The sequence below is a fragment of the Diadema antillarum genome, unplaced genomic scaffold (genome assembly GCF_040938485.1).
Source record: "Diadema antillarum isolate AM-2024a unplaced genomic scaffold, OU_Dant_1.0 scf00000091, whole genome shotgun sequence".
Classification (NCBI taxonomy): domain Eukaryota; kingdom Metazoa; phylum Echinodermata; class Echinoidea; order Diadematoida; family Diadematidae; genus Diadema; species Diadema antillarum.
The window spans coordinates 948,408-975,300 of record NW_027270980.1 but is presented as its reverse complement, the minus strand read 5'-3'; the positions used below and the strand labels follow the sequence as shown (position 1 = coordinate 975,300).

General features: G+C 40.4%; 1 protein-coding gene across 1 annotated transcript in view; it reads left to right on the top strand.

Annotated features, from left to right (window-relative positions):
- The first annotated feature begins 12,697 nt into the window (after positions 1-12,697).
- The window catches only part of LOC139718247 (RNA-binding protein Nova-1-like), a 112,190-nt gene continuing 97,994 nt past the window's right edge, over positions 12,698-26,893 (top strand). The window contains exon 1 of the mRNA XM_071629729.1: positions 12,698-13,423. Within this exon, the coding sequence (XP_071485830.1) occupies positions 13,219-13,423 (205 nt within the window). The 5' untranslated portion in view covers positions 12,698-13,218. The remainder of the gene's footprint in view (positions 13,424-26,893) is intronic.

Sequence of the window (26,893 nt, the reverse complement as noted above, 5' to 3'; positions counted from 1 at the left end):
CATAAGTGCGGTTGGGCCTGCACAATTAACATCATAATCACATGAACAGACACACAAGAACTCCAACGACCAAAAAAAACAAACAAAAACAAAACAAAACAAAAACAAAATAAGCCTAACTAGGGAGCTTTGATTTTCACGATGCAGACATTTAGAGGAAACAAAAAACAAAAAACCTGTTCTGCACATGCACAAAACTGCTTATCAAAATCAATCTCACATTGCCTGAATTTTCACGGTTGTTTCGGGCTATTTTTGCATTCACTCAATTCATTACACAGAGAGCTACATGATGCAATGATCGGGACACCATTTTACTTTGTAGAGGTTTTGTCTCCATGTATTAAATCTAAAGCTACTTTAAAACATGACACAGGGAGAGAGAAAAGCCAATGTGAATCATTGTCTAAATGCCTGCATTGCAAATCTAAAGCTCCCCATCATGACAAAGAGTACACACTGAGAAATGCAGTGCAAACTCAAGCTTACCTCAGCCTACGCACCCTTTCTATCTCTCTCAAGTGTAAGAAAAAATAATATGTAGTTAATCACATTTTTGTGGAAGACAGCAGTACCCAGAATATTTAAGACTGGCAATCAAATAGGGTTTCTATTTGTTGAGTGTGAAATAAACTTCATACACAAAATTAAGACAGTAGGACTTATACGCTTACCAGGCTTTAGTGCATGTATTGTTGGTGAAGTTGACTATGTATGGGTTTGTACCATTTCTTGGATTTGTTAGGAAAGGCAATTACAATTAAGTGTTGTACATGTACACTGTGCACTCTAATACTGTCACCAAAGTGAGGGGGTGGGTGGGACATATTATTATTAAGGAGGGGAAGTCTTTCCCTAAACCCATGGAATATACTTCAAAACCAATTGGTAACAAAGGAAACATGTGCGATACGGAACGACCTACAATTACATGACACCATTTGAAGCGGGGCAGGGATACAAAATTTACATCTATTACCCCATGTATACTGCGAGCAGGTTTCAGAGTCTCCTCGAGGAGGTTCGAAAGCCCGCTCTGAAAAAGCTGCCTCTTGTCTGTTTATACTGCTCGCCAAAAGCAGACCCTTGCATAACCGCACCAGCGAGTTACAGCACCCTGCGCCTGAGGTCAACCCTAGCAGACCCAACTGGTTCCTCCCCTCTGATACATGGCAGAGACTCCAACTCTCCCACCTTCGACGGGAGATCTCCCGCCGAAAGCCCATTTTTGCAAAATCTCCCATTCTCCCGCTTGAGATTTCTCCTGCCCTGGGTCCATGTCTCCCACTTGAAATGATTTCTTACTTAGTGTCATCGTATGTTGAAAAATAAGCCTTAGATAGCACGAGAGAGCATCTAGAACCCTAACTGCGACAGCCGCCACACGCAGTGTGGCGGCTGCGCCGTGCTCCCATTTCAGATCTTCATGTTGAACAAACGGGTGCCTTTGCGGCGCTATATTTCCTTAAATTTTCAACAGAAACTACTAGGAATACTTACATGGGTCGATGAAACCTAAATGACTATCATCGGCGACTGTTTGAGGCATTTCATTGCTTGTGATGCACAAAATGATGTCTTATAAGCAGCTCACCGATGTTCACAGAATTCACAATCACTCGCACAAGCACACAGAATAGGGGAGCTCTCACATTAGCGAAACTGGGGGGAAGCCGCCAGGACCGCGCCTGGTGGCGCGGTCTCCGGGGCTACTAGAACCCTAGAGCTTCCAGGGCCCTTAAAGTGGGCCCTGGATCCCAGCTGCAAGGAACTTAACTATACACAGCCCAGTCGCTGTACGTAGGTACGTCGCAACTGTATTCGCACGGCGTAATTACAGCGTCTGGTCGGGCTACAAGGAACTTTGCTATTCGCGCTCGTGATGTGTGCTTCGCGCACATCAAGTTGGAGTCTCCCGTTCGCTAGGGGTTTCAGGTGGGAGAATCTCCAGATCAGAAGGTGCTTGGGGTTGGAGCCTTTGACATGGCGCGGGCTTTTGCACGAAAGTGTGCAAGTTGCGTGGCTTTCTTCAGAGGGGATTGGTCGCGACGGCTGGGTTGTTTATGTTATTGTTAGCAAGAGATGACCTTCAGCGATAACTTCCAGGTCGGCTAAAAGCCATGAAAAGCGGCTTCCTTGAACCCCCTAGCAATTATCAAATTATACTGCAGCAAAGCCTAAGGTTGCTGTAGATCTATAGCTACACAGAAAGATCCGTCTGTCCGGAGGACTCTTTTATATTTTGCCATTAACGCTGTCCTCCTTAAGGGGATCTGTGAAGCCAGACGCAGTCTCTGCGGAACATTCCCCGACGGACAGATACAGACCGATCTTTCGGTCAACTGTATAGCATGCTCTGAAACCACCCCCTGAAGTGTAAAAATAGGTGGTTTAAGAGCCTGATCTGATCTGATCTGAGCTGAGCTGATCTCCTAACTCAGACCATGTCAGTTCGGGAAACCCACTCACAAGGGGGGCCCCTCCTTATAAGTAACCCGTCCCCCTTATAAGTAACCCCCGGGGCACCCCTTATAAGGAGTCTCCACGCTTTTTTGCAATGCAACGCGAAAATGAAAGGACTGCGGCAATTCGCTTGATTATGTCCATAAAGCTTCACAAGTTTCCTAGTTACTCACAGAATTTGAGCAAAATCGGTTTGAGGCATCATATCTAAAATCATGGATTTAAATGCAATGTCAAACGACCCATGCGAATGCTGAAATGCGAGCGATTACTGGCGCGAGTGTCGCCAGGCGCGGCGGCGCGGCAATGCTTGAGTGCAGACGTGGCGACTGAGTACGAAAGTCTCCGTACTCAGTCGCCACGTCTGCACTCAAGCATTGCCGCGCCGCCACGCCTGGCGACACTCACGCCAGTAATCGCTCGCATTTCAGCATTCGCATGGGTCGTTTGACATCGCATTTAAATCCATGATTTTAGATATGATGCCTCAAACCGATTTTGCTCAAATTTCGTGAGTAACTAGGAAACTTGTGAAGCTTTATGGACATAATCAAGCGAATTGCTGCAGTCCTTTCATTTTTGCGTTGCATTGCAAAAAAACGTGGAGACTCCTTATAAGGGGTGCCCCGGGGGTTACTTATAAGGGGGACGGGGTTACTTATAAGGGGGACGGGTACTTATAAGGAGGGGCCCCCCTTGTGAGTGGGTTTCCCGAACTGATGTGCAGTCCTAGCTCCATTTATCTTTTGTCTGTTTAGTCTCTATACTGAGCTGCTGCTCGAGGCTGCTATAGAAGGCGTCAGAACATCCTTTTTGCTTAGTAACGGTGTCATTGATTAACAAATTTAATTTACTTTTATGTATCGGGCGATGCAACTCAAGAGTGATATCCACACAGCTCAGACAGGCACAGCACGCATGCAACAGAACACTACAGTGATCAAGGTGGACACCGCACATTGCATTCGGAACTCGTTCAACAACCCACGCAGTTACACTCAGTATTTGCTTTGCACTACGCGACGCATCAGTCATAGACCATAAAATATTACGTGTATTTCATTAGACATTACTATTTCTAAGGTAGTTTACAAGTTATGCCACAAACACAACCTACCGCTGCAATAATTACTCACCACAATAACAAGAACTTCAATTCGTAAACGCTGTTTGAGATGACCGTCTCCGTCACATTCGGCATGCTACGAGGGTGCGGTGTTAATGTTGTGTCTGTTCGTGTTTTGAACAAAACTTGTTTATATCACGTGACACGGTTAGACGTTTATCAAGCTGGTCTTTTTTACAATGCTTGCAAGAGACAACGGCAAGAAAATAAAACCTGAACATCAACGATTTTCCTATATATTTTAAGCCTCCAAACAATCTGAAAAACAGGGTTAATTTTTCAATTTCGAAGCAGATGTTGATATAATGTAATACTTCCGACAAATTACAAGAAACGACTGGGCAAAGTTTATACATAACCCAAAGAGATTTTCCCTACAGTGGCGGGGAGGAGAAAAATCTCTTTGACCACGGAGTTACAACTCCTTGTTTGACCATGGAGGTAGGTTTTACCTCCATGGTTTGACCATGGACCTATATATAGGTCCATGCTTTGACATAAACACTGTTCACGATATCTCACGAATTGCTGAGCGGTGGAGTGCTCTACATTCAGAGGTTTTATACTCGCTGCCTTGTCTACACGGCGCACATTTGAATCAAAGTATAAAACAGTATATTCGCTAGAAAAACGGCATGACATATGAATACTTGTAATCTCCTTTTCCTACACCTTCGAGCGTAGAAACAGGCCAGCACGACCTATGAGATCTGGCGAGTAGGAACGGCTAGTAACAGTGGCGGATCCAAGGGGAGCGCACCACCCCCTCCCCAATTTCATGTTAACACAAAAGAAATAAAAAGAAAAAATGGGGGAGGGGCTCTTGCACCCCCTTTAATTCTGTAGCGGCGCCCCTTAGAATTCCTGAATCGGTAGAATATCAAATATTGCCTTTTAATACTTATAGGAATGATGCGGATGTCACAAATAGTTTCCGTCTCAGACGCATAGTATTCCCTATATAGGTCCTACACGTCATTGCTTTTCTTTCATGTTGGAATGATGAGCTGCATCCTTGGAACACTGTTTGCATCAGTATCTCTGCAGGAACCCAAACAACACTTTGATGCAACTAAATTGTTATATTGCAAACTTCTCTCTCTCTCTCTCTCTCTCTCTCTCTCTCTTTACGTTACACGTTGACAAACAATTCTATCACAAATTGAAGTTATGGGTTTTATATTCTATCAAAGAGAACTAGATGATGTGGAATGTATCGATTTACACATGCGATAAACGACGAGCGCAACTTGTCATTTAAATATACACTTGTAGGCCCTACATGTAATTCGAAGATCCTGTTTATGGAAAATTGTTGTTTGGCCTATTTTAAAGGAAACCCAAACCCAAAGAGAAATGTGGATTGAGTGAAAGCAGCAACATTAGTAGAACACATCAGTGATTGAGGAAAATTGGACAATCGATGCAGAAGTTATTAATTTCTACAGTTTTGCTATTGAAACCACTGGCTGAGGAGACTACTCAGGGGCGGATCCAGGGAGGACCGCAACCGGCGCATGCCCCCCCCCCCCTTTATTTTTTGTTGAAACAAAAGAAATAAAAAGAAAAAAATGGGGGAGGGGTGCGTGCGCCCCCCTTTAATTATGTAAACGCGCCCCCTCTTTACGGAATTCCTGGATCCGCCCCTGCTACTAGAGGCTATGATGTCATGACGTGGACATGTGTTGTCCGATTTTCCTAGAACTTTCACTGATGTGTTGTACTAATGTTGCTGCTCACTCAATCCACATTTCTCTTGGGTTTGGGCAGGGAGGTGGAATTTCCACCTCCCTGGGTTTCCTCTAAGTCAACTGTATGCTCTCAAGTGATTCTTGTCAGGGGCAGTAGACCCACCGGCCAGGAATTCAGTAAAGGGGGGGGGGGGGGGGGGGGGGGGAGGGGGGAGACGCAGGCCAGTTTATACTTCTGGTGCCACTTCCATAACAGGAATATTCTCATACCACTTCCGGGTTTCATCAGCTGATTAAAAAAAAAAGAAGGTAATTGTGTGATAAAACACACACATACACACACACACACACACACACATACACACACACACACACACACACCACAAATTTAAAGGGGTGCCGCCCAGTGCTCACTTTTTTCTTTTTAGTACAATAGTTATTTTATTTATTTAAAAAAAAACCAAGCACCCCCCCCCCCATGCTTGGTGAAGGTGAAAAATGTTTGTGTGAAATATTTGAGCATGATTCAAACATAATCAGTCATCATTGGCCCAATAAGTTACTGTTCATTAAGTAATCATTTCTCGACAGCAGTTGCCCATGCAGTGCCAATGAAATATGTAGGCATAATCCTTTGACACGTGCTTCAACTTTAGTCAGTTTGATATGGGAATATGCATGTTGAAAGGAAAATCATATAGAATATCATAATAGCAATAATCATAATGGAGCATTTCACATTACTTGAACACAGTGTAAGCTAACTTGAAAATATAGGCCTACTCATTGTGACTAAAAAAACTGTGGTCAAACTGCTGCTGTCACATTTAGCACGTAGCACTTCCGCTTTCTGCAAGCAATTAAGTTTAATTTTTTTTTAAAGGTTACAAAGAAAAGTGAGAAACCGTTGATCCACTGACAATTATGTAATGAGCATAATGATATACAAATGTACTTTGCCTTGAGAGTTTCTCGTTAAAACTATGGGCAGATATGACTCCCGAAAGAATTATTCACTGAGGGGCTGCGCCCCTCAGTGAATAGGGAGCTTTCGATTGAGGACGCAGTGAAATCTGGGACGCACAAAGCAACCCACGCGGACTGTCCGCGTCCATCACTCCGTTGACCCTAAAAAGCGCTTTCGAAAATCTGCAACGGAGCAGCTCAGCCGAGTGGGCTGTCCCAGGTACAAATGGGCGTGGGGCGTATTTTGCTTCATCATGATTGGGGAATGTATGGCTGACGTCAATAATTTATGCATGCAGTCAGTGAAACCCCGCCTCAAGTGAACTTTCTCACGCGTAGTTTCGAGTGGTGTGAGCGCGCTGCTATTGTCAAAATTGCGTATCACGTCATCAACGCCATTGTTCGCTTCACCTGCGTCGGTGATTCAAAAAGGTTAAAAAGGAGCTTTCGATTGAGGACGGAGTGAGATCTGCGACGTAAATTCTGTGTGTCGTGTGCAAAAAAGCTTGAAGTCCTGCGTCCATCTCGAATCTACTACGTTAAGTAGGTCAATATAAGGTCGTTCTAGAATCACCGACGTAGCTAGCTGAAGGGAACAATACACTAGCACCACTCTTTTCTTGCTAAAACAATCACTACCTAACACCACTGGTATTTTTCAGACTCTGTCTTCACAGTCTCGTATTTCTATGTATTAGAAGCAGAAGTTAGTTAGTGATTTTGCATTTTACAGAAGGTTCGTGAGTTAATGCTATTGCATTGCAATAAGGATTTATGATTACTAGATCTATATGGATTATATAAAGGAATGATACACTACTACAGTATTGGTGGAGATGAGAATTGGGCTTTTAACTTTTTGCGAGATACCAAGAAAAAACTTATTATATAGTACGGTACAGAGCATACCATTTTAAGAAGAATTCAAAGTTTATTTGATGAAAATCGGGTTTGGAATGACTGTAGACAGAAAGATCCGTCTGTCCGGAGGACTCTTTTATATTTTGCCATTAACGCTGTCCCCAGGGGATCCGTGAAGCCAGACGCAGTCTCCGCGGAACATTCCCCGACGGACAGATACAGACCGATCTTTCGGTCAAGAATGACTGAAACATCCAAAAGTTAGATAAAACAAAGCAATCGTAACAAAGTGTGGGTCCCACACTCCATTAGAATCGCTTTTTTTTTTTTTTTGGATCTCAGCCATTTCAAAACCAATTTTCATCAAATAAACGTTTAATTCCTCATAGAATTATATGCTCTTTCATATTTCATAAGAGGTTTCTCATTATCTCACCAAAAATGTTAGAAACCTGAAATTAGGTCTCCATCAAAACTGTACGATCCCTTTTAATCTAAACACATGCATGTTTACAACCACTTCATAAACATGATCAGATTAAAACATTAACGTTAGATCTAATGTTAACGTTAAGAGCCTGTTTCTAACGTTAACTTAGACCTCCTAACGTTAGATCTAACTCAATGTTAGGAGGTTTAATGTTACGGTCTAACTGTAGTGTCAGTGTGACTGTTAGTGTTACGGTGCTGTTCTTAACGCCAAGATCTTGACATCAAAGGCCTACGTTAGGCCTGATAACCAACGTTAACTTTAACGTTTACATGTAGATGTCTAACGACTTAACGGTACACATGGACGTAGAGCCAATGTTACTTCCTTGGCTAGCTATAGGGCCTAGACCTATAACGTTAGAATCTATCCTAAATCGTGTCTTTCATAATCATCTAGCTAGGGTTGCAAAACACTAGGCCCTAAGTGACACGTTAGATCTAACCTTGTTAAACAGATTCTAACGTTAGGTGTGCGTAGAGTCTACACCTGTAGAAAAGGTACTAGCTGTAGGCTACTACAAGTACAACTACTTGTACAACTACAAGTACAATAGACCACCTAGGCCCTAACCAGATCTAACGACTCTCACGTTAGATCTGGCTACAGTAGTGAGTGACGTTAGATCTAACTAGGCCTAGGTCTAGACAAGGAGGTCTGACATGTTAGTCTTGGAACATCTAACGTTAGATCTAACGTTAGGACTAAAGTTACGTGTTAACGTTAGGCCTAACAACGTTAGATTATTAACGTTGTTAGAATAGTATAGGTAGGCTAGATCTAATTCTAACCAGTTATTAACCTGTAAAGTGTAATAGAAGTACCCGTGACCGTGTTAGAAAGAAAGATCAGTAGACCCTAGTTCTAGTTCATTTCTAGATCTAACGTTAGGCCTAACCGTTAGGCCTATTTGTTAGAGAGATTCTTGTGAAGTCTTGTCAGATCAACCTCCTAATTTTTTTTAACGTTAGACTTAACGTTATTTAGAGTCTAGATTCTAAGTCTAGCTTTGTTAACAACATGTTAAAAATAGCTAACGTTGGTCGTTAGATCTGTCAATTTAACGTTAGATAGATGTTGATTTATCTATTACTAGACAGTATCACTAATACAGGTACTAATAGTTATTATAGTCTAGATTCTAGTTTAAACTTACCGAAATGGCGTCGTTGTTTTCAGAATCCATATCGGTCCCTCCAAGAATGTTATGCAACGCTGCAGTCCTCCCACACGGGGGGGGGGGGGGGGGTACAGTGCAGCAGCCCCCACCCTGGCCCCGATGCAGGGGCCCACACACTACAAGAGGGGCCCACACACTACAAGCTCTGTCTTTTTAGTGGGTCCCTCCATTTTTCGCACTTTAAGCAACGGTATCATTCACTTCGATCACTTCTGTTTCTTTTTTACTATACAATGTATGATTACTATAGGTCCTCAATTATTGTACAGTCTTTTCATTTCACTATGTTCTATTGACCTTATTCTCTGTTATCAAAAGAAGTGAAACATATGTTTTGTCGAAAAATGAAATAAACTTTGAATTGAATTGAATTGAATTGAATTGATCACAGCCTACTACTCCGCGAGGCGCGTACACTGATACTGTACAAGGGCGCTAGCTAGCGGCATTACAAGCGATACAGAAATGGTTAAATCGTTTGCTGCTGTTTAGCTAGCTGTGAAGTGTGCAAAATAGGCGGGCGGGCAGGGGTTCCATTCATAAACGGGGACTTGCCAAATAAGGTCCGTCTGTCTCTGATTGGCTAACTCCCTTAGTTACCAAGTGGCTTACGTCCGTGATTCTAGAACGACGTTATTTTGGCCTACTACCGAAGTAGATTAGAGATGGACGCAGGACTTCAAGCTTGTAACTATGCCAACGGCTGAAATTTGCACACGACACGCACAATTTACGTCGCAGATCTCATTGCGTCCTCAATCGAAAGCTCCCTAGTAATTCTTTTGGAGGCACCGAGGCTTATGATTTTAACAAGAAACTCGAAATTAGGCAAAGTATATTTGTTTCATATTTTGGGTCAAAATTTTAAACAAAAGAAGGGGAAATGGGAAATATGCGAGGCGAGACGTCGTGTGGTGGAAGCGATGTTGTGAAGGCCAGGGACCCTACACTGACCAGCGCACGATGTTACATTTCACAGAGTGACGGAGAATTGCTTTATGACGTCACAATTGTTTTGTAAGAAATTAATAATACATTTCACAGAGTGACGATACGAGCAGTGCGCAATGTCAAAATTGCCTTGTGGCGTCACAATTGTTTGATTAGAAATTGTTACATTTCACAAAGAGACGGTACGGCGCACTGCGCGATATCAGCATTGCTGTGTGATGTCACAATATTGTTTTGTTACCTCCGCTAAGGGGGGAGGTTATGTTTTCTTTGGCGTTGGTTTGTCCGTGTGCAAAATAACTCAAAAAGTTGTCAACAGATTTGGATGAAACTTGCGGGAAGGTTGAGAATGACATGAGGAACAGATGATTGAATTTTGGTAGTGATCCGGAAATTTTTATGGATTTTATGATTCTTATTATGAAGGATTTTCAACATTTTGGCAGGTAGGGTCAACGAACTTGGGAGTTCAAGCTGCGCATTTTTGAGGTTTTCATACGCGCACCAAAGTGCGTGCTCTAGTTTCTGCTAGGGCAAGGCGCGCCGCGGAGCTGAGAGTTGATGACGTAGCAATGGGAAAGTGGGCTATTTTCGGCATGTATGATGCATGTATGAGTGGAAATCACTGATCTCTATGGAAGAACAAGATCAGTGGTTAACAAAACATGTTTGGCGGAGATCTGCGCTCTCAGAGTGCTTTTCTAGTTTGAAAATGTTACATTTCACAGAGTGACGGTTCAAATGCGCACAATTTCAGAATTGCTTTGTGACATCATTTTGCATATAGTATACTAGGCCTATTTGCAAAATGTCGTCATAGAAGTGATGTCATTTTGCAAATAGTACTTCATGGAGTGTCAAACATGCCAATGGCTGAAAATATCTATAGGTCCAATCACGTGGAGCTCTTTTTACCAATCACACGAGGATATTTTTTTGTTTTATCCAAAATATGAAACTAATATTAAACACTAACCCACAGAACTATACTGATGTATATTTCTGTGTGCTAACTCCCCTGAAACACGAGATTTCTCTTTGCCACTATATGGAAATAGAATAGCGCCCCCTCTATGCCGGCACGCTTCGTGGCGTCTTGCATCGAACCAACGTGAATTCCTTCCGCGGTGAGTCACACATTGGTCAGTTTAGAAGATTCCAATAGAAAATCAGGCAAGGCTTAGCTTTTGTATCTATGGTTATTTCTGCCAGTCTGAATCTGGCTTTAGTAACCGAACACAAGAGATCCTGATATCCCATTTTGTGATATGTTGTTGTTATTTTTCTCCTCTTTTTTTTTTTTGCCATGCAATGTTGCAGGCGCAGCCACTTTCGTGTTGTACTAAAGCATGTGCGTTGACCACCGCCTCCAGTTGCAGCATGCAGAAGTGAGATGATGACAAACAGAAAGAAATGAAAGAATCACTAAACAATTCACGGGTTTCGTTGTTGTTGTTGTTTGTTCCTGTTTGCTTTTTACACTGTTTTAATTTCACTAATAGGTGCACATGCAGTCATGTGCTTCGGGTATGTATTTGAAAGATTTCAAGACGAAGGAGAGAATAATTATGTGTGCCATAAAGTTTGGAATATAACTGCTATGGTCAGTAACGCTCCATCAACGGGAGTTCGCTCCATCAACTGAAGTTACAACTCAGCACAGTACAAAAGGATTTATTATAAGAAGACCGCACCAGATGAGCTATTATCGTATTTCCATTTCTTTCCTTAGTGAGTGAAATAATTTTATTTTAGTGTGTAATATATGACGTTGGAGCGAGTGCGTGTTTGTCAGTGTCCAAATTAAACAAATATTGTTCTACTTTATACAGTAATACATGTACCAGTTTAAAATACTGCCCTTTATTCATATTTTGAATGTACAGTGCTGATACCGACTGAAATTTACTGTTTGACAGCTGCATGCTTACCACATTCGGCATCATAATCATTATGTTTTGATTTAATCAATACCTCATTTCATTTGAAGACCCCCAATGATGCTTTGAAAACGACGATTTTTTTTTTTTTTTTTTTACAAAGCCTTTGATTTTTGGCAAAACTATTATCATGATGTCGCCTTGCAAACACACGCTGCTTGATTTTGTCAGACGTTTGGAAATGTGCATTTCTGTGCGAGAAAAGGCACTTCTATGGCTTCTGCAGCCACGCATAATGTCATTTTGAAATAACCATGCGAGGAAGAGTCGCCACGCAGCGCATGCTCAACAATGAGAGCTAATCCAGGTCCTAGCACAAATTCGAAATTCAAACGCTGAAAGAGAGAAAATTCACATTCATGATGGCGATCATGAGCAACACAGTAACCATCAATATTCATTAGTTGTCCAATTGATTAACCTCAAACTGCATCAAAATATGCAACAAACATGGTAAAGCGGGAATATGACAATAGTGTATAGTGTTGTTTTTTTATTTAAAAAAAAATTACCCCACTTTCACCATGATGGTATCATCCTCTGTTTAAGGGTGTTGAACGAAGAAGTTTGCAACATACATTCTCAGATTTCCTTGAACTATGATACATGTATTACTGTATCTTCTTTTATTATGACAAAAAAAAATAATCACTCGAACAAACGACAAGTATAGAAATAAACTGCAATATCATTACAATGTTGAATTAATTAAAAACAATTCAGCGTGCCGACAGCATTTTGCTACGAAAGTTTACCCCCCCCCCCCCCCCCCCCCCACCCACCCACCCCCGGAAAAAAAAAAACTACAGCAACAACCAAGAACAACAAACTGAGTTCATCTTTTTATCATGAGAGCATTTTTGCAACTTTCAAAGCAGCATCATCACAACAGCTTTAGCATTCAAATTGTGAAACTCCTGTGTGCACAGTCGAGTGCATACATCTCGCACTGACATACTACTACAGCAGTAAAGCCGTGACGACTACGTCGTGCGTTTACAACACACACGCTATGTGAATACCACAAAAGCTTGGTAGCATGCGCACGCCTTCTTTTGGCGAGAGAGGGAGGGAGAGCTAACTGTGCTTCGGGCTTTGCTTGCGCTCGCTCGTGAAGAACCGAGTCAAAGCCGTCGGCGAAGCTCTGGCTAGCTGGCTGACGCATGCAGTAGGGAGAAACAATTTCAGGTTCAGTGGCTTTTCGGTGCTAAGTCGCGGTGGAGGCCATCAATTCATTCCAAGTTCCTGAATGGTTCGGCGCACTCCAATTTCTGTCTACCGATTGAGCTTATTTGGACTTAGTGTCGCGTTGTATACATCTGAGGACGCACGGTGTTTAGTTTCTGTTTCACAGAGTCGGGCCAAAGTCAAGGCAGCTGTTTATGTGACTGACTTCTCCACTCCTCCAACCATCTGACTACGGTGCCCACGGTACTGTCCGAGCTCGAGTTTCTTCGTTTGGCGCACCACAGAAGCGGATAACTACGGGGGTTCGTGGGGAAGGTGGTTAGTACCCGTGAAATCCCTTCAGCCTGTTGGGCCTAGCAAAAATGGCGACAGCCGAATTCGTGACGGGCCCAGGAACACAACCAGCTTCTCATTCAGTAGTTCCGTCTATCCATTCTATCACGCCAATCCTCGATATTAACGGTCTAAACGGTGACGCTTGTGACTCTAGGAAGAGACCTTTGGAAGGAGAATCCGACACAGGCATGGCGACTAAGCGAACAAATCTCGGGCCGAACTCCATCGGTGGTAAGCACGCATTCCCTTCGCTCTCAGTTCTCACCTGAGATCCCTGACCTACGTTCTTTCTGTACCTTTTTTTTTCAGTGTTGGCCTCTCCACGTATCTGTGCTCATGATCCCACTTCAAAAACTCAGTTGACAGTGCAGTGTTACAATTACGAATTATCTTTTGTTGCTTCATTTAGCTCATAAGTTAGAAAGCCACTAGCGGTCTAAAAGGCCTGAAATTAAGGTTCCCTTTTTGGTATCTGACTGACAAAACAAGCAGTAAATTAATTTAAAAGTCGAACTTTGATGGCAGGTTTTGGGACAGCCACTCAAAGTGAAAACAAAATAAACATATTGTTCATTGCAGTATTGTTTGATATGATGAAGTCAATATCTACAGACTAGTACAGTTAGTTATGATTAGGGTTTGCTTGTATTCATGCACAATTATCATCAGTTGCAGTTGGAGCAATGGAGGCTGTCCCAAAAAGGAAATTCCACCTTGTTGAATGTAGTCGAATCATACCAAATCCATCTGGCCTGGCCATCACTTCCTTTGGCCTTTATAATACATGTATGTGATAAAAACAACAACAACAAAATAACACACAAATCAAGACATTGTCAAATAAAGTTTTTGTGAAATATGACAAATATGGAAAAAGTCATGAATGTAGAGATATTAATGATCTGATTGATAAGTGATATGTTTGTAATGGCCCACTATATGAAGAAATTGTGATGTTCTTGTGACTGTGAGTATTAATGCCTTGCGTATACCACTGACCAGTCAGTTCTGTATTCTGAGGACCATCTACTAAAGTCAGTAAATAGCAGCACATAATATTACAACTGTACATCTCTCTCTCTCCCTTGGAAGTTGAACAGTAAGTAGATCTACTTAGTCTGAAGCATTTAGTTTCCTTTGTAATTTTAGATTGTGAGAGATGCTGTATTTATCATACAACGGAAAATTTGTCAGGAATCTTACGAGTTGTAGCTTCTTCTTTATTGATCTTCTAAAGAGCTATGCAAGCCTATCACAAAGATAAGATGATTTTGTGCGGGTACAGGTAGTGTGAACCATTGTTAGCAGTAGCAACCTGCTCGTCATAATGAATGAGTAAAGTGGGTTCTTTTCTGTGCTTGTAAAGTTGTGTCAAAAGTGGCTCACACTCCGGACATCCATTTTAAAATGTCCACTCTTAGGGACAGAGTGTTTGCCTCATACCCTACCAGTGATAGGGGAGGGTACAATGTATGAAAACACACAATATCAAGGTACTCAGCCGGACTCGGGGAAACAAACTTGAGCCATTTGGATTGGGAGGCAGAGGTACTACCAACTGAGCCAAGTCACCACCCTTAAAACAATATTTTTTATTATTTCTCCAGTACCTGTCCAATTGGCCCCTGCATAGGAGTTTTGGACACTAACCCTGAAGAAGAAGAAGATTTTTGTCTTGTACATTTATCTTGCACAACTGAAGGAATTTGATTTATTAATAAAAGGAGAATGATTTTGTGATCTTAGTAGTCATGGCAACTGAGAATGTACAGGAAAGCATCACAGTCATGTGAAATAGCCCACTATTTTGAGAGCTCACATGATGCTGTATTAATGATAGAGCACTCAAAGTGTTGTAACTTCCTGCATTTTGTACCACTTTTCTCAAACTTTCGCTTATTTTTTGCATTGCTTTGATGTCTTGGATATCAGCCAACAAATGTCATGAGGTTCAAGAGCCCTTTCATTTTCGAGAGAAGTCCAAATTCTTATAATATCACCCAGTAAAGCATTGATTATGTTTCAAATGGAATGTAGAATCATTTGCAGGATTTATGATATCATGAGGGAGTTCTAAAATTGATACTGGAATACAAATTACAATAGTCTCATCCTCAAAGTCTGTGTGTTTGCCTGTACTACACAATATGTACGTGTATGTACAATGTACAAAATTGTATGTGTATCTGTTGTTTTATGTTTAATTTTACAACATGCCCACAATTAATGTCTTCAACACTCCTCGTTTAATGATGTTTGACATAGATCTACATACTTGCACTTTCAGCATGATGACCTGGTGGTTTCTTCGTAGTGCTGACTAGAGTAGACATTGTAGTTTCGAGTGAAATTGCTTGAAATTACCGGTAATATTCATTGATTAACTTATACTGTACGTTAGTGGTATGTTGAAGATATTAGAATACCAAATTGATGCAGATGATATTCCAGCAGGACTGAATGTTTTAGCACGTACAGTGCAATCATTTGTATGTTGAAGCATGTTGAGGTCATTGATTCAGTAAGATTTTTGTGTTTGTGTGTGTGTGTTTACATGTCAGGTGTTGTATATTAGACAACGATGCATAAAATTTGTTGTTTACCCAATGTGAACTCCTGAAGAATTTCGTATACAGTACATCTATCCTGACTGTATAATGTACAGCTGAAGACTGTACTGTATGCCTCACTATACAAAGTTGACTGTGATATCATTTTTATACTACCATTAATTTCTCAGATTATGGTTACAAGATAAAAGTAAAAACTGCTGTATCATGAAATGCAAGTTTCCATAAGTGTTCTTCTTGAAGGCTTTCAACCTACCACAGCTTTATACAGTACAGTGGTGCAGGTACTAATATTTTTTGTTTTCTTATCTGAGTGGCATCATATTATAAAGGAGAACTCTGCAATAGACAGCTGACTTTTCAACCTTGGCCAATAAGGCAGTGAAATACATGTAGTGAAATACTGATAGAATTATATACATGTTCATTGTAAATTTGAAGCAAAGCAGTTCCCAGCAGTGGCCACCTCATTAACTATACATGATGTGACAAGACAGTATACAACCCTCTGTTTAATCTCAGATCGTGCAGTTCTTTGACAACAATGATATTTTACCAAGTGCGTTTATCAGCTAGTGTAGAGACAGCAGTCTTTGATGTGAAAGCAGATATCATACAATGAACAAGCAACTAATTAAAAACATGGATTTACACAATGTGTTGTACGTGTCAGTCTAGTGTTGCATTGCAACAGGAATTCAGATTGTATTTCCTTTGTCTCATGCTAGTCAGAAAGTTATCAGCAAATCTAGCCCTTGTGTGTGTAGATAGCGTACACTGCTACAATTATAGTGTTCATACAAGCTGCATGGTGCATTGCACAGGGTACAGAGTGACAGCTTTTGTGTGAGAGTAATACCCTTTAATTATTGATAAATAGTGCCATTTGATATTAATTTGGTTCTAATCCTGGCAGTAGGGAAGCAAAACCAGGATATGTAGCGTATGTATGGTGATGTTAGGGGAGGGTTGACGTGGAAGGGGGTAGAGCCTAGGATTAGGGTAAGGGATTTGGATATTTGGCTGAGATCAAAAAGTTTGGTGAAATGGATTTTTTCATGCATGATTTGTTGAATAATTGGGGATTTACTCAGTTGATGGTAATAAACCTTACCCCCCCCCCCCCCCTTGTTTTTGTTTTGCCTCCGTGTGGAGTATGGTAGGGCAGCCAGTATTCTCTATGCATTTTAATGTCCTATCAATTGTGAACAGGGAATTGTACATTTTAGTAGTAACTCCTATCACATGGAATCTGTGTGGAAGGCTGGGGCATTATTTGGTGTTCTGAAAGAGCAGTGTGCATTGGAAACAGATTCAAAGCAGAAAATGCCAATTATGCATTCATGAAGCTAAAATCTCCTTTTTTTATTTTTCCTTTCTTTCATTTTGCTGATTACACATTACATTTCAACTTCCAGTTTGTATGTGGGTCTGATTGTGTCAGCATTAGGCACTGCTTCTTGTTCAGTGATAACAGTAACTGACATGTGTGGAACTTCAGTCCAAATATGCATTAGACAATCAAGGAGCTTTCCGTGAGGCTATGGTGAATCATGCAGTTGTTCTCCCAGGGTATTTTGGTTCTACTATAGTATATCGTTTCATAGCCATCATCAAGCCAAACATTGGCTCGGTTAGAGTCTAGATTCCTTGTACGATTGCCCTTCCGGCACACTGCCCTTGCATGCAGCTAGCTACATTGTACATGTACCTGCTACAGTGGGAAGGGATTTAGGATGAGATTTTCTAGCATGTGTCTGTACACAACTTGTATGTCTGTGTCTTCTGGAGAGTGACTTCGGAAGGAGATCCCACACCTTGTCTAAGTATATTGCTTTTCAACCTGTGATATATCCCCCAAATCTCTAATATTTATCTGTAATAGTCATTTTATCGACTTCCACTTCTCCTTAGGCTGTGAAAGGCAGGCTTGCCCTCGGAGCATTGATCTACCAGCTTTGCAATTGATTGGCTTCCCTCTTAACCTCGCTCTCACTGTAAGAAATTTTTGCCAAATCAGGTTTTGCAGAAATAGAATAGGTTAATTTTGGGGGAGATTAATTATGTGGCCCAAAAGATGATAACCGTCTCGATGCGGTCCAAAACCCCTGCGTGACACCAGAAATGCTTCACCCAGCCATTGGCTAGCAGCAGGTTGCCACACTGTTGCTTTTCATGGAAAGTCACCGAGCGGCATTGCCCCACTAGCATCTCTTCAAGGCAAATCAATACGAGGTAGTCGCGGTCAGCGCAACAATATTGATGTTTTCACAAAGCCTGCTTATACCCTTTGACGGTGCACAATTGGAATCCATAATCTCTGTTGTCCGGCCACAAAAGCTGTGATTATGCTCGTGCGTGACATGGCCGGAGTGGAATGTCATTTATTTTCCATTGCGTGAGGGTAACACCTACTCACAAACACACACACGTTTACGCAAATCCTTCCCATTATGGTAAAGTTTCACATCACAACTGTACAATTTGTAGGTGATCTTGAGATTGATACAGCTATGCAGTAGTATTGTTCACCTGACAGTGTATAGCATGCAATCAAGTTTAATGGCTTTGAGGATAATAATAGTACAGTGTGCACATGTTTAATGTAAGATACATTCAGTATGAGGACTTGGTGATGTTTTGATGTGTTAACACAAATCTACTTTAAAAAAAGCAGTGAACACGAAGTAGTTAAAAACTTAATCAGGAGTCATATTTATGAAATTCATCAATCTGTAAAGTGTATGTGACATGACATTTTTGCAATACAGTGTTGTATTTGCCATAAATATTGTACCGTACACATTGTACAAGAACACTCGACAGATATATTTGTAGCTAGTGAGTGACCCAGGGAGAAATTCTTTCAGAATAAAATTATGAAATTGAGGATCGAAAGATCATTGAAAATATGAAAGTTACAGCCTGCATAGCCATTTTAAAGATCAGCAAGTCATAGTATTCCTACAATGTTTTACATGGGACTGTGAAAAAGCCTTCATAGTCATGTGACCTTACAGTGTACAGTTGTACATCCTTAGATGCAGTGACTTTGTGTGCTTTGTATGCATGATACATTACTAATGTCTTGTTTTGTGCTCACAAACAACATACAATGTACACGTACTACTGTATAAGCTGGTATTTTCGCGAGGGTTTTCACAAATTTCGGGAATCACAGTTGGACCTCAAATTTAACAACTCGCGAAAATGTCACCATGCGCTAAGGTACATTGTAATAGTGCACTTGAAGGCCTCTCTTGTCAGTTCATGAAATCATCATTTCACAAAAATGTCTGTGACCTCCTCATTCGCGAAAATATTTGTACGCGAAAATAACAGCGTATACAGTAGGCCTAAAGTATAACACAATGTAGTAATTGTGCCTCTGTACAAGGTGTATCAAGATTTGTTCAAAGAAGTAATGTCCCTGCACTCATATTGATACAGAGTACAGGCATTTTGCACAACATTTTAGCAGCCACTCCTAACACAAACATACACTTGAGTTTGTAAATTCATTGTGGTGATTTTGATGTTCAAATAGTCGTAACAATTTGTGTGTGTGTGTGTTTGTGTTTGTGTCAGTCATCTGTACACTAGCCAAAATTTCACTACTATGTGTTTTTGTCCTACGTTTTGTTTAAATGATTAAAAAAAAAAAATTGGTGCCATCTTCTGAGCAACTGTCTGCTGTACATTGTAAGTCAGTAAAATACTCAGAGAACTTGTAGATTGCGTTATTGCCACAGACTTCCGATGCTTCTGACTTTCTTGTGCATAACATCTACTGAGTACAGTGTAGGTGCCTACATTGTAAAACATAACATTGTATGTAAACACAGGGTACTTTAGTAGCTCCATGGTACAATCACGCCCAGTGCCAGGCCTGCCTGACACCACTCAATGTGATCAACCATCACTGCTGCCTTTTTGTTACGAGTTGCGCAGGTTGCATCTGGGAAATTTGGCAGCGAATTGCATTTCACGCTATTTCTGCTGGTCGTCAGAAGGCTTCTTTAGAACACCATCACATACTTGTACAAGTAAATGATACAGTTGCTTTTACCCTTATTTGTATTATGTGTTGTAGTCTATCATTGGTCAAATGTTTACTGCCCCTTTGGTGAATGTGTGTTGAGAACATTCAACACTTGTACAAACTATATTATAGTATGTGGGGATATGGAATTTAGCCCAGCTGACAGGGCAGTATTGTGTTTTGACAAAGGTTGCTCTGCAATTCGACGATACACTGTCACAGACAAGATTACGTGCAACTGTACAAGTGTATGTAGTTTGAGGTGTTTTGTAGGTTGTGTTTTAGTTTGATTCCTTGTATTTGTTATTAAACATATTAGAACACAGCTATTTTAGAACAGAGAAAATCATAAGAAAGTAGTGTACATGTTCCTGTCAGACTTGAAGCAGTGGGGACACGTGACTCCCAGATGTAATGTGAACAATAGAACACATGTAACCACAAAACTTGATGAAAGACTTGTTTGGTGATAATCTGCATACTAAGTACAGTTTTGTATTGACTCTGTAGCACAAGTCACAAATTATAGGAAATGCATGCAAAAAGTCATGAGGGTGCATACAAGTGTACATGTAATACTTGATGATTTAGTAATTTTTTTTTCTCATTCATAATCATAAATGTTTTAAGTGAACCATGAGTTGAACCATCTATTCCCTTCCTTTTCTATCAATGTGGTATGGCTAATATCAAGGTCTACTTGACAATCGTGAGACCCAAGGGGTTTAACCAGCAGTGTGAATGTGATTTAGTATGTACTGTTCAGTGTTATACAGTACAATATGTGGACTGTGATTTCATGTCATGACCGATACACTGCACAAATTTGAGCTAGACAGACAAGTACCACTGCAACGACATCTACACTGTGCACAACATAAATGCATGCAGAGAGCAGCGCAGTTGGTCAATATGATCAGTAGGAAATGATTCTTTTTTTTTTCGGGGGGGGGGGGGGGGAGGGGTTGGGAGACGGAAACCACAGGAAGTGCAGGAGTTTGTAAGCTGAAATTTGTGCATGAAGTGCAGGTTCCTTCCTTTTCCAGAATAAATGTTGTATACAATGTACCAACTGTCTCTGTCTTTTCAAAAAGATACAGTGTACATTGTATACACTCTTTGTGAAAAGTTGGCCATGAATGCTCTCTTTTAAATCACTCATATTTTCTTGGAAGTTCGTACAATGTGTATTAGAGGGGGAATACACCAAGGAGCTATTGAGTAATAGGCCTACAAGTCTGAATGTTGCTTTTGCAGAATTTGCAGAAGGTTGTAGATCAATTTCATAGAGATTTCATTGTTTTTGTATTCCGTCTTCATATTATATGTACATAGTAGTGTGTAGCCTACACTGTAGGCTACACACATTGTAGGCCTACATTCATAGTTGTACTCGACACAGGGACAACAAGTTGCCTTGCAACAGGACTTCAAAGTATGTTTTAAACTTGTATGTTACCATGGACTTTATAGACATATTATGGTCTGTGCTTATACGGAAAAGAAAAAGAAATATGGCTGCTGCTGTTGAAGTACCCTGTATACTACTCGTACTCGGTAGAGGACAGTATGAGGGAGGCAAATCTACACCAGATCTACATGGCAAGGCTCACATCATGTTTGTTTGTCTTTGATCAGCACGGAGCTTCATGCAAATGAATTATTATGCTGGTACATGTAGGTCTGTGTGGGCAGCGAGACTGACGGGGTGTAATAATCGCGGCAAATTGCCTGTCTTCCACACAGAGCTCAGGCAGAGCGCTGGGCCATGATTAGGGATGGATGCTGGGAAAACGAGGAACTGTTGGGAGACAAACTGGCTGTTTGCTCTCCAGATAAGGCACATCAGTGTTAGGTAATAACTGTGAGGCACTAAAGCTCTGAGTAATGACCACATGTTTGTCCAAGATAATAAAAGAAAGGGGGAAATCAAACTAGGCATACTTGCAATGTGTGTAGTGCTTTATCTGGTGTAGGAAAAACAACCTTTGAGCCCCCTGTCCAACTCTAGTACGCTGTTTACTGAGCACCTCATGTTCAGTTAATCATTAAACGTTAGCCTCCTATTAACTGGGAGTAATGAGATAAATTTTGGATTGTGTCCCTGCTGCTTTTGATATGTGGGATAAGGTTAGCATTGTTTGCTTAGTTCTGCCATTAAAATCCTCAGAGAGGGGCGTGTTTGTGGTTACAAAGTTCTCTGAGGAACTGCCATGAAGTGCTAAGTATAATGTGTGTTTGTGTGTATGTTTGTGTGTACGTGTGTGTTTGTGTGTGTGTGTGTGTGAGTCGTACGTGTATGCTCGTGTCCATTAATATATTGTGTAATGTACATTGTATGTAGTACAGTATTGTACAACCAAGTTTATAAATTTTATTGCTGATATATATAGTCATGACTATACGGTGAAACAGTGGTGTACTCGATAGTTCCATATTTACAGCTGTAGGCCTACACACATTGGACATACCCAACACATCACATACCCTATCATATCCACATAGAATAAGCTGTATTGGTAATTAAAGTTTTTTGGACAGTTGATTAATGACCTCAAGTTGTGTAAGCTTGATATTAAGTTTTATGTACAGTACTATAAACTGTTCCAGGAGGAGGGGGGGGGGGGGGGGGGGGGGTGGGGAGTTTGCAAAGAGAATTACAGTTGTAGATTCATTTGTTTCTGTAATACGTGTAGGCTATATTTATTTACAAATTACATTGTACCATGAAATGAACTGAGTTTGGATCAGACAAATGTGGTCTCATCGTTTTGTTGCAGTGAGGGTAATGGGTATATGTGTACAGTACGTTGTACATCTGTAGTGTGTTGAGTGGGTCACTGCACATATGGTGTCATACCCACAAAATTGCACAACAACTAGCAAAGATGAAATCAAATAAATCTTGCTGACTGTAACTCATTAAGGACCATACAAGTTCCTGCCCGCACCATACCAATTTGATGTTGCAGATACGTTTCCCCGTGGTTAGTTTCCATAAAGATTTTGCCCTAGCCACTTTCAATGTAGTGTTTTTCTTGCAGTAACTATTTTTTTTTTGTCATGAATTTCTGACTTGATACACCCTAATTTGTGTAGCATTTGTGAATTTTGAGAGATTTTTTTCCTATTTGAGAAATGGAGGAGATGGTATCCCTTTAAGAGAAACTCAGGACTGTCTCAACTGACTAAGTAATTTCAGGTTTCTCAGATTCTCGGTTGTGTGACCCGAGACGGGAAAACGCAGTGACATGGCACTTGTCTCACACATACAGTATGACAAAGCGTTGTAATCATCGGGAGAAATTACTGTTTTTCCCCTCGAAGTTCTGCAATAAATTGCTGCGCTCGTTTGCGGGCGGAAGTTGCTCTCTTCCTCGCAGCTAAACTGTTCATTGCTGTCGCTAGTATTTATTTTTGCGATTCAGCCTCGTCTGTGAGGCTCTGATTCAATTTTCTGTGCCTTTGATTGGTGCTGCGGGTAACCATGGCACAAGTTCTCCTTATACTTCACAGTGGGAGGAAATAATTAGATTCCTTTTTTTTTTCCCCATGTAACCACCCCACCTCAGCATTCCTCCATTTTTCTCAAGTTTCTGTCTTTGCCTCGAACTGTGTGTGTCAGTTTTCATTCTAATTCGGCACTCTTGTGCAGACAGTATTTTCAAATGTCTTCAGTTAATTGCTATATTACTGAAGAATTCTTTATAAGACATTTTAAACCGGAGAGATTTTGCCTGCTGATCAGCTTACCAATAATATTTCTGCTTTTTTGATGTAGTATCCGTTGCATATTCCAACTTGACTAATTTCTACCCCTCCCCCTACAATGTATTCATCCCATGTACATATTTAGACCTCTCTGCATATTTTTAGGGCCCAGTGCTTTCTTAAAGGGGATGGCTATTAACTGATCAGTGGGAATCAGTGGGAATGCTGGAGGATGATTGTTCCAATCCTTGTGGGATTCATTTAAGAGTACATTATATATCTATTGTTGTGTGAAAATTATTTGCTTCAGAATGGTCTCATATTCAGGTAATGTGCAGTTTAATGTTTCCAGGTTAGCATGCCTGGTCAGTGACGGGGCATTAATCTGCACATTACTTGAATATGAGACCGTTCTGAAGCAAATAATTTTCACACAACAGTAGATATAATGTACTCTTAAATGAATCCCACAAGGATCGGAACAATCATCCCTCAGCATTCCCACTGATTCCCACTGATCGGTTACTAGCCATCCCCTTTAAAGGTCCAGTTTACCTTTGGGAACACTCTACAGTGATTTAAAAAATTTTCAAAATATCACATTTGATACATACGTGTAGGTCTGTTGTATCACAAAAAAACCTACCATATAAAATTTTCACAATAAAGCCTAAAATTTAGGGAGATATCAGTGTTTTTTTTTTTCAATAAACTAACTGTAGACGGTTTAGTCTGGAAACATTTTTATTATAACTGTTGCTTTGTGTATTTAACAACACTTTACATCAATTATACGGATTCAAATTTTTACAGTGGTTGTTTCTATCCCTAACTCACATTTAACTTTAAGAACTATTTTAAAGCACTAATGCTGGGTTTTTGTTTCATCTGCAAATGGTAAATTGTGCCTTTAACCTGTTGAGGACGAACTGACCTTGCTACAACACACATTACCCATAGACACTTGGCCGAGAATACTCAGGATTTGTCCTCAACGGGTCAAAAAAAAATGTGGAGTTAGAAATTCATAGTCATAAATGTACACGCATACCAAGCACTGACAACTTGTGAAATTAAGAACTCCTTGCCCTTCTTTGAACTTCAGAAGCAATCGATTTGATCTTTTTTGGCTGCATTATGCATTGCGACCAAAAGGTATATTACTGTAATTGAAATGGCCACCAGCACCGATATTTTCGCTTAGCACGTCCTCATTCTTCTGCCCATTGTCGGGGTCTAATGAAGCGCAGTCGCTCAGCTCAGTCAATGGCGAAGCGGGTGAATAACCTGCGGAAAAAAACAACGTGAATGCCACAGAGAACCTGATTCTAAACATAATTTTCTGCTGCCTGCACTGTTACAGGCAGTACTGGGTACCACGGTAACCCTGTGAATACCTTATAAAAGGCAGTTGTCTTCTTGCTGCTAACTGCTTGTGCCTATGAATTACAATAGCAGCTGCTTCAGAATTGCAGTTTTTGTACACATGTGTCGGTTGAGTACATAGCAGTGGTATTTTTTCAACTTTACTAGTTTGTTTGTTTTCCTGTCTGCAGGCAAAGTATTGCCAAGCTACAGGTGTGAAGTATGTCAACTGACACTGTTACGAGATTCTCGATGGTGATTTGGAACAGGGATTTGTTGTTATTTTTTTAACGTATGCTAAACATGCCAAAGTTTGGGTATTTTTTGGCATTGTTCTGTTGTCATTGCGTCATGGCTGATGGAACACCTGAAAGTTATCATTAATGCAAATTGAACTGTAAATCTGCTCAATTCTGCCACTTTAAGATTCAGCAGTTTTGACTTTTAAAAAAAATCAACTGCAAAAGTTCAAGGGGAAAAGATATCTATTGAGAAAGTACATTTTTGTGAGTACAAAGTATATGATAAAACAGGATAGCAGACTTACCAGAGTACCAGCCCAAAATCTTATAAAGGTTTATGCCTTGGTCCTTTGTTTTCATGCATTTTAAATGTGCAAGTTTCCATCTTCTTTTCTTGCCTTTACTTAGATTAGATTATATTTCTTCTATATCTTTCAATGTTTTTTTTGTAGGTTTTTCTTTTTAATTTATTTTAAATATCGGGGTGATTATAAATGTCTGTCAGGATCACGGTACATGGTTAGACAAATTACAGGACCTCTCTGGTTTTTGTAGAATCTGCACACTATTGCCTAAAATTTTTTAGTGTTTATTTTTTATTTTTTAAACACAGACCTGCTAAATATGAAGAGATATCCATTGATATCTGTTGTTACATGTACATTCAGAATGATACAAAGAGCAGCTTGGCATTTGTTATAAAGGTTTCAGTAGTGCATCCAGTCTAGTGTGGTGTTCCTGGTGATATTCGCTGCTTTCATGTGCCTCTTTGAAAAATGAAAAAAAAAAAACCATAATGCCTCTGGCACCCTTTGAAACAGAGGCATAAAAAGATAATATATCTCTCTTCCCTTTTTAGCCAAGACTCACATTGTCATGAATACTCATTTTTTCTCTCTAACATTGTTACTGAATTGTGAATAGAAGCAGAATTCCTTTGTAAGTCTTTGTTTTGTTTATGTTGTTTTTATATTCTGTATATTCATGTTTTCCCCCTTTTAGTTCCTTTCTGTCATCTCTTTCCCTCAGAGAATCAATCACTAGTGCTATCATGACTATTTTATCATTTAAAATTCTTCCCGAGCGTGACCCGAGCCATATGTCTTTTCCCCCTTTCCTACAACATCGCAATACACAGTCCACTCTGCAGGAGAAGCAGAAATGTTATAATTTGGCCGTTGTGTTCTTTGCTGTTTGTGTTCTTGCTTTCATGTTGTGTTGTTGTTTTTTTTGTCAACTCCTTGGACTTGAAGTCATGACTGATCCACCATATGCACAGCCTAAAGTCTGGTATCAAGAAGTTCAATGTTCATACGAGAAGAAGGAAGAAGTTTGAACTGGAGGGGGGGGGGAATCTCCCTGCAAGAGTTATTATTTTGTTATCATGTACATGTAATTGGCACTGCTGAAATTCATTCTATATCTTCATATATTAGGGAAAGCTTATAGAGAAAACTGAATATATGCAATACAGGCTGTATGTGTGTTCATGATATCTGCACAAAACAAGGACAAAGACTCGTCTTTTTTTAATATTGTTTTTTATTTTTATAATTGGGGGAACTACAATGTAATGTAGATAACTTTTGTCCTATTGCAAATTGCATGGAAAGATTGCCAATATTCTTTTTTTTTTTTGCCACTACCTTTTGTTCATGAATGCAATTATCCCTTGTAAAGCTGTAATCAGTTGGTGCATACACTACAATATGTCACTGAGTCTGTGGCAGACATGTGTGTATGGCATTCATCAGCAAGGGCTCCAGAGCAT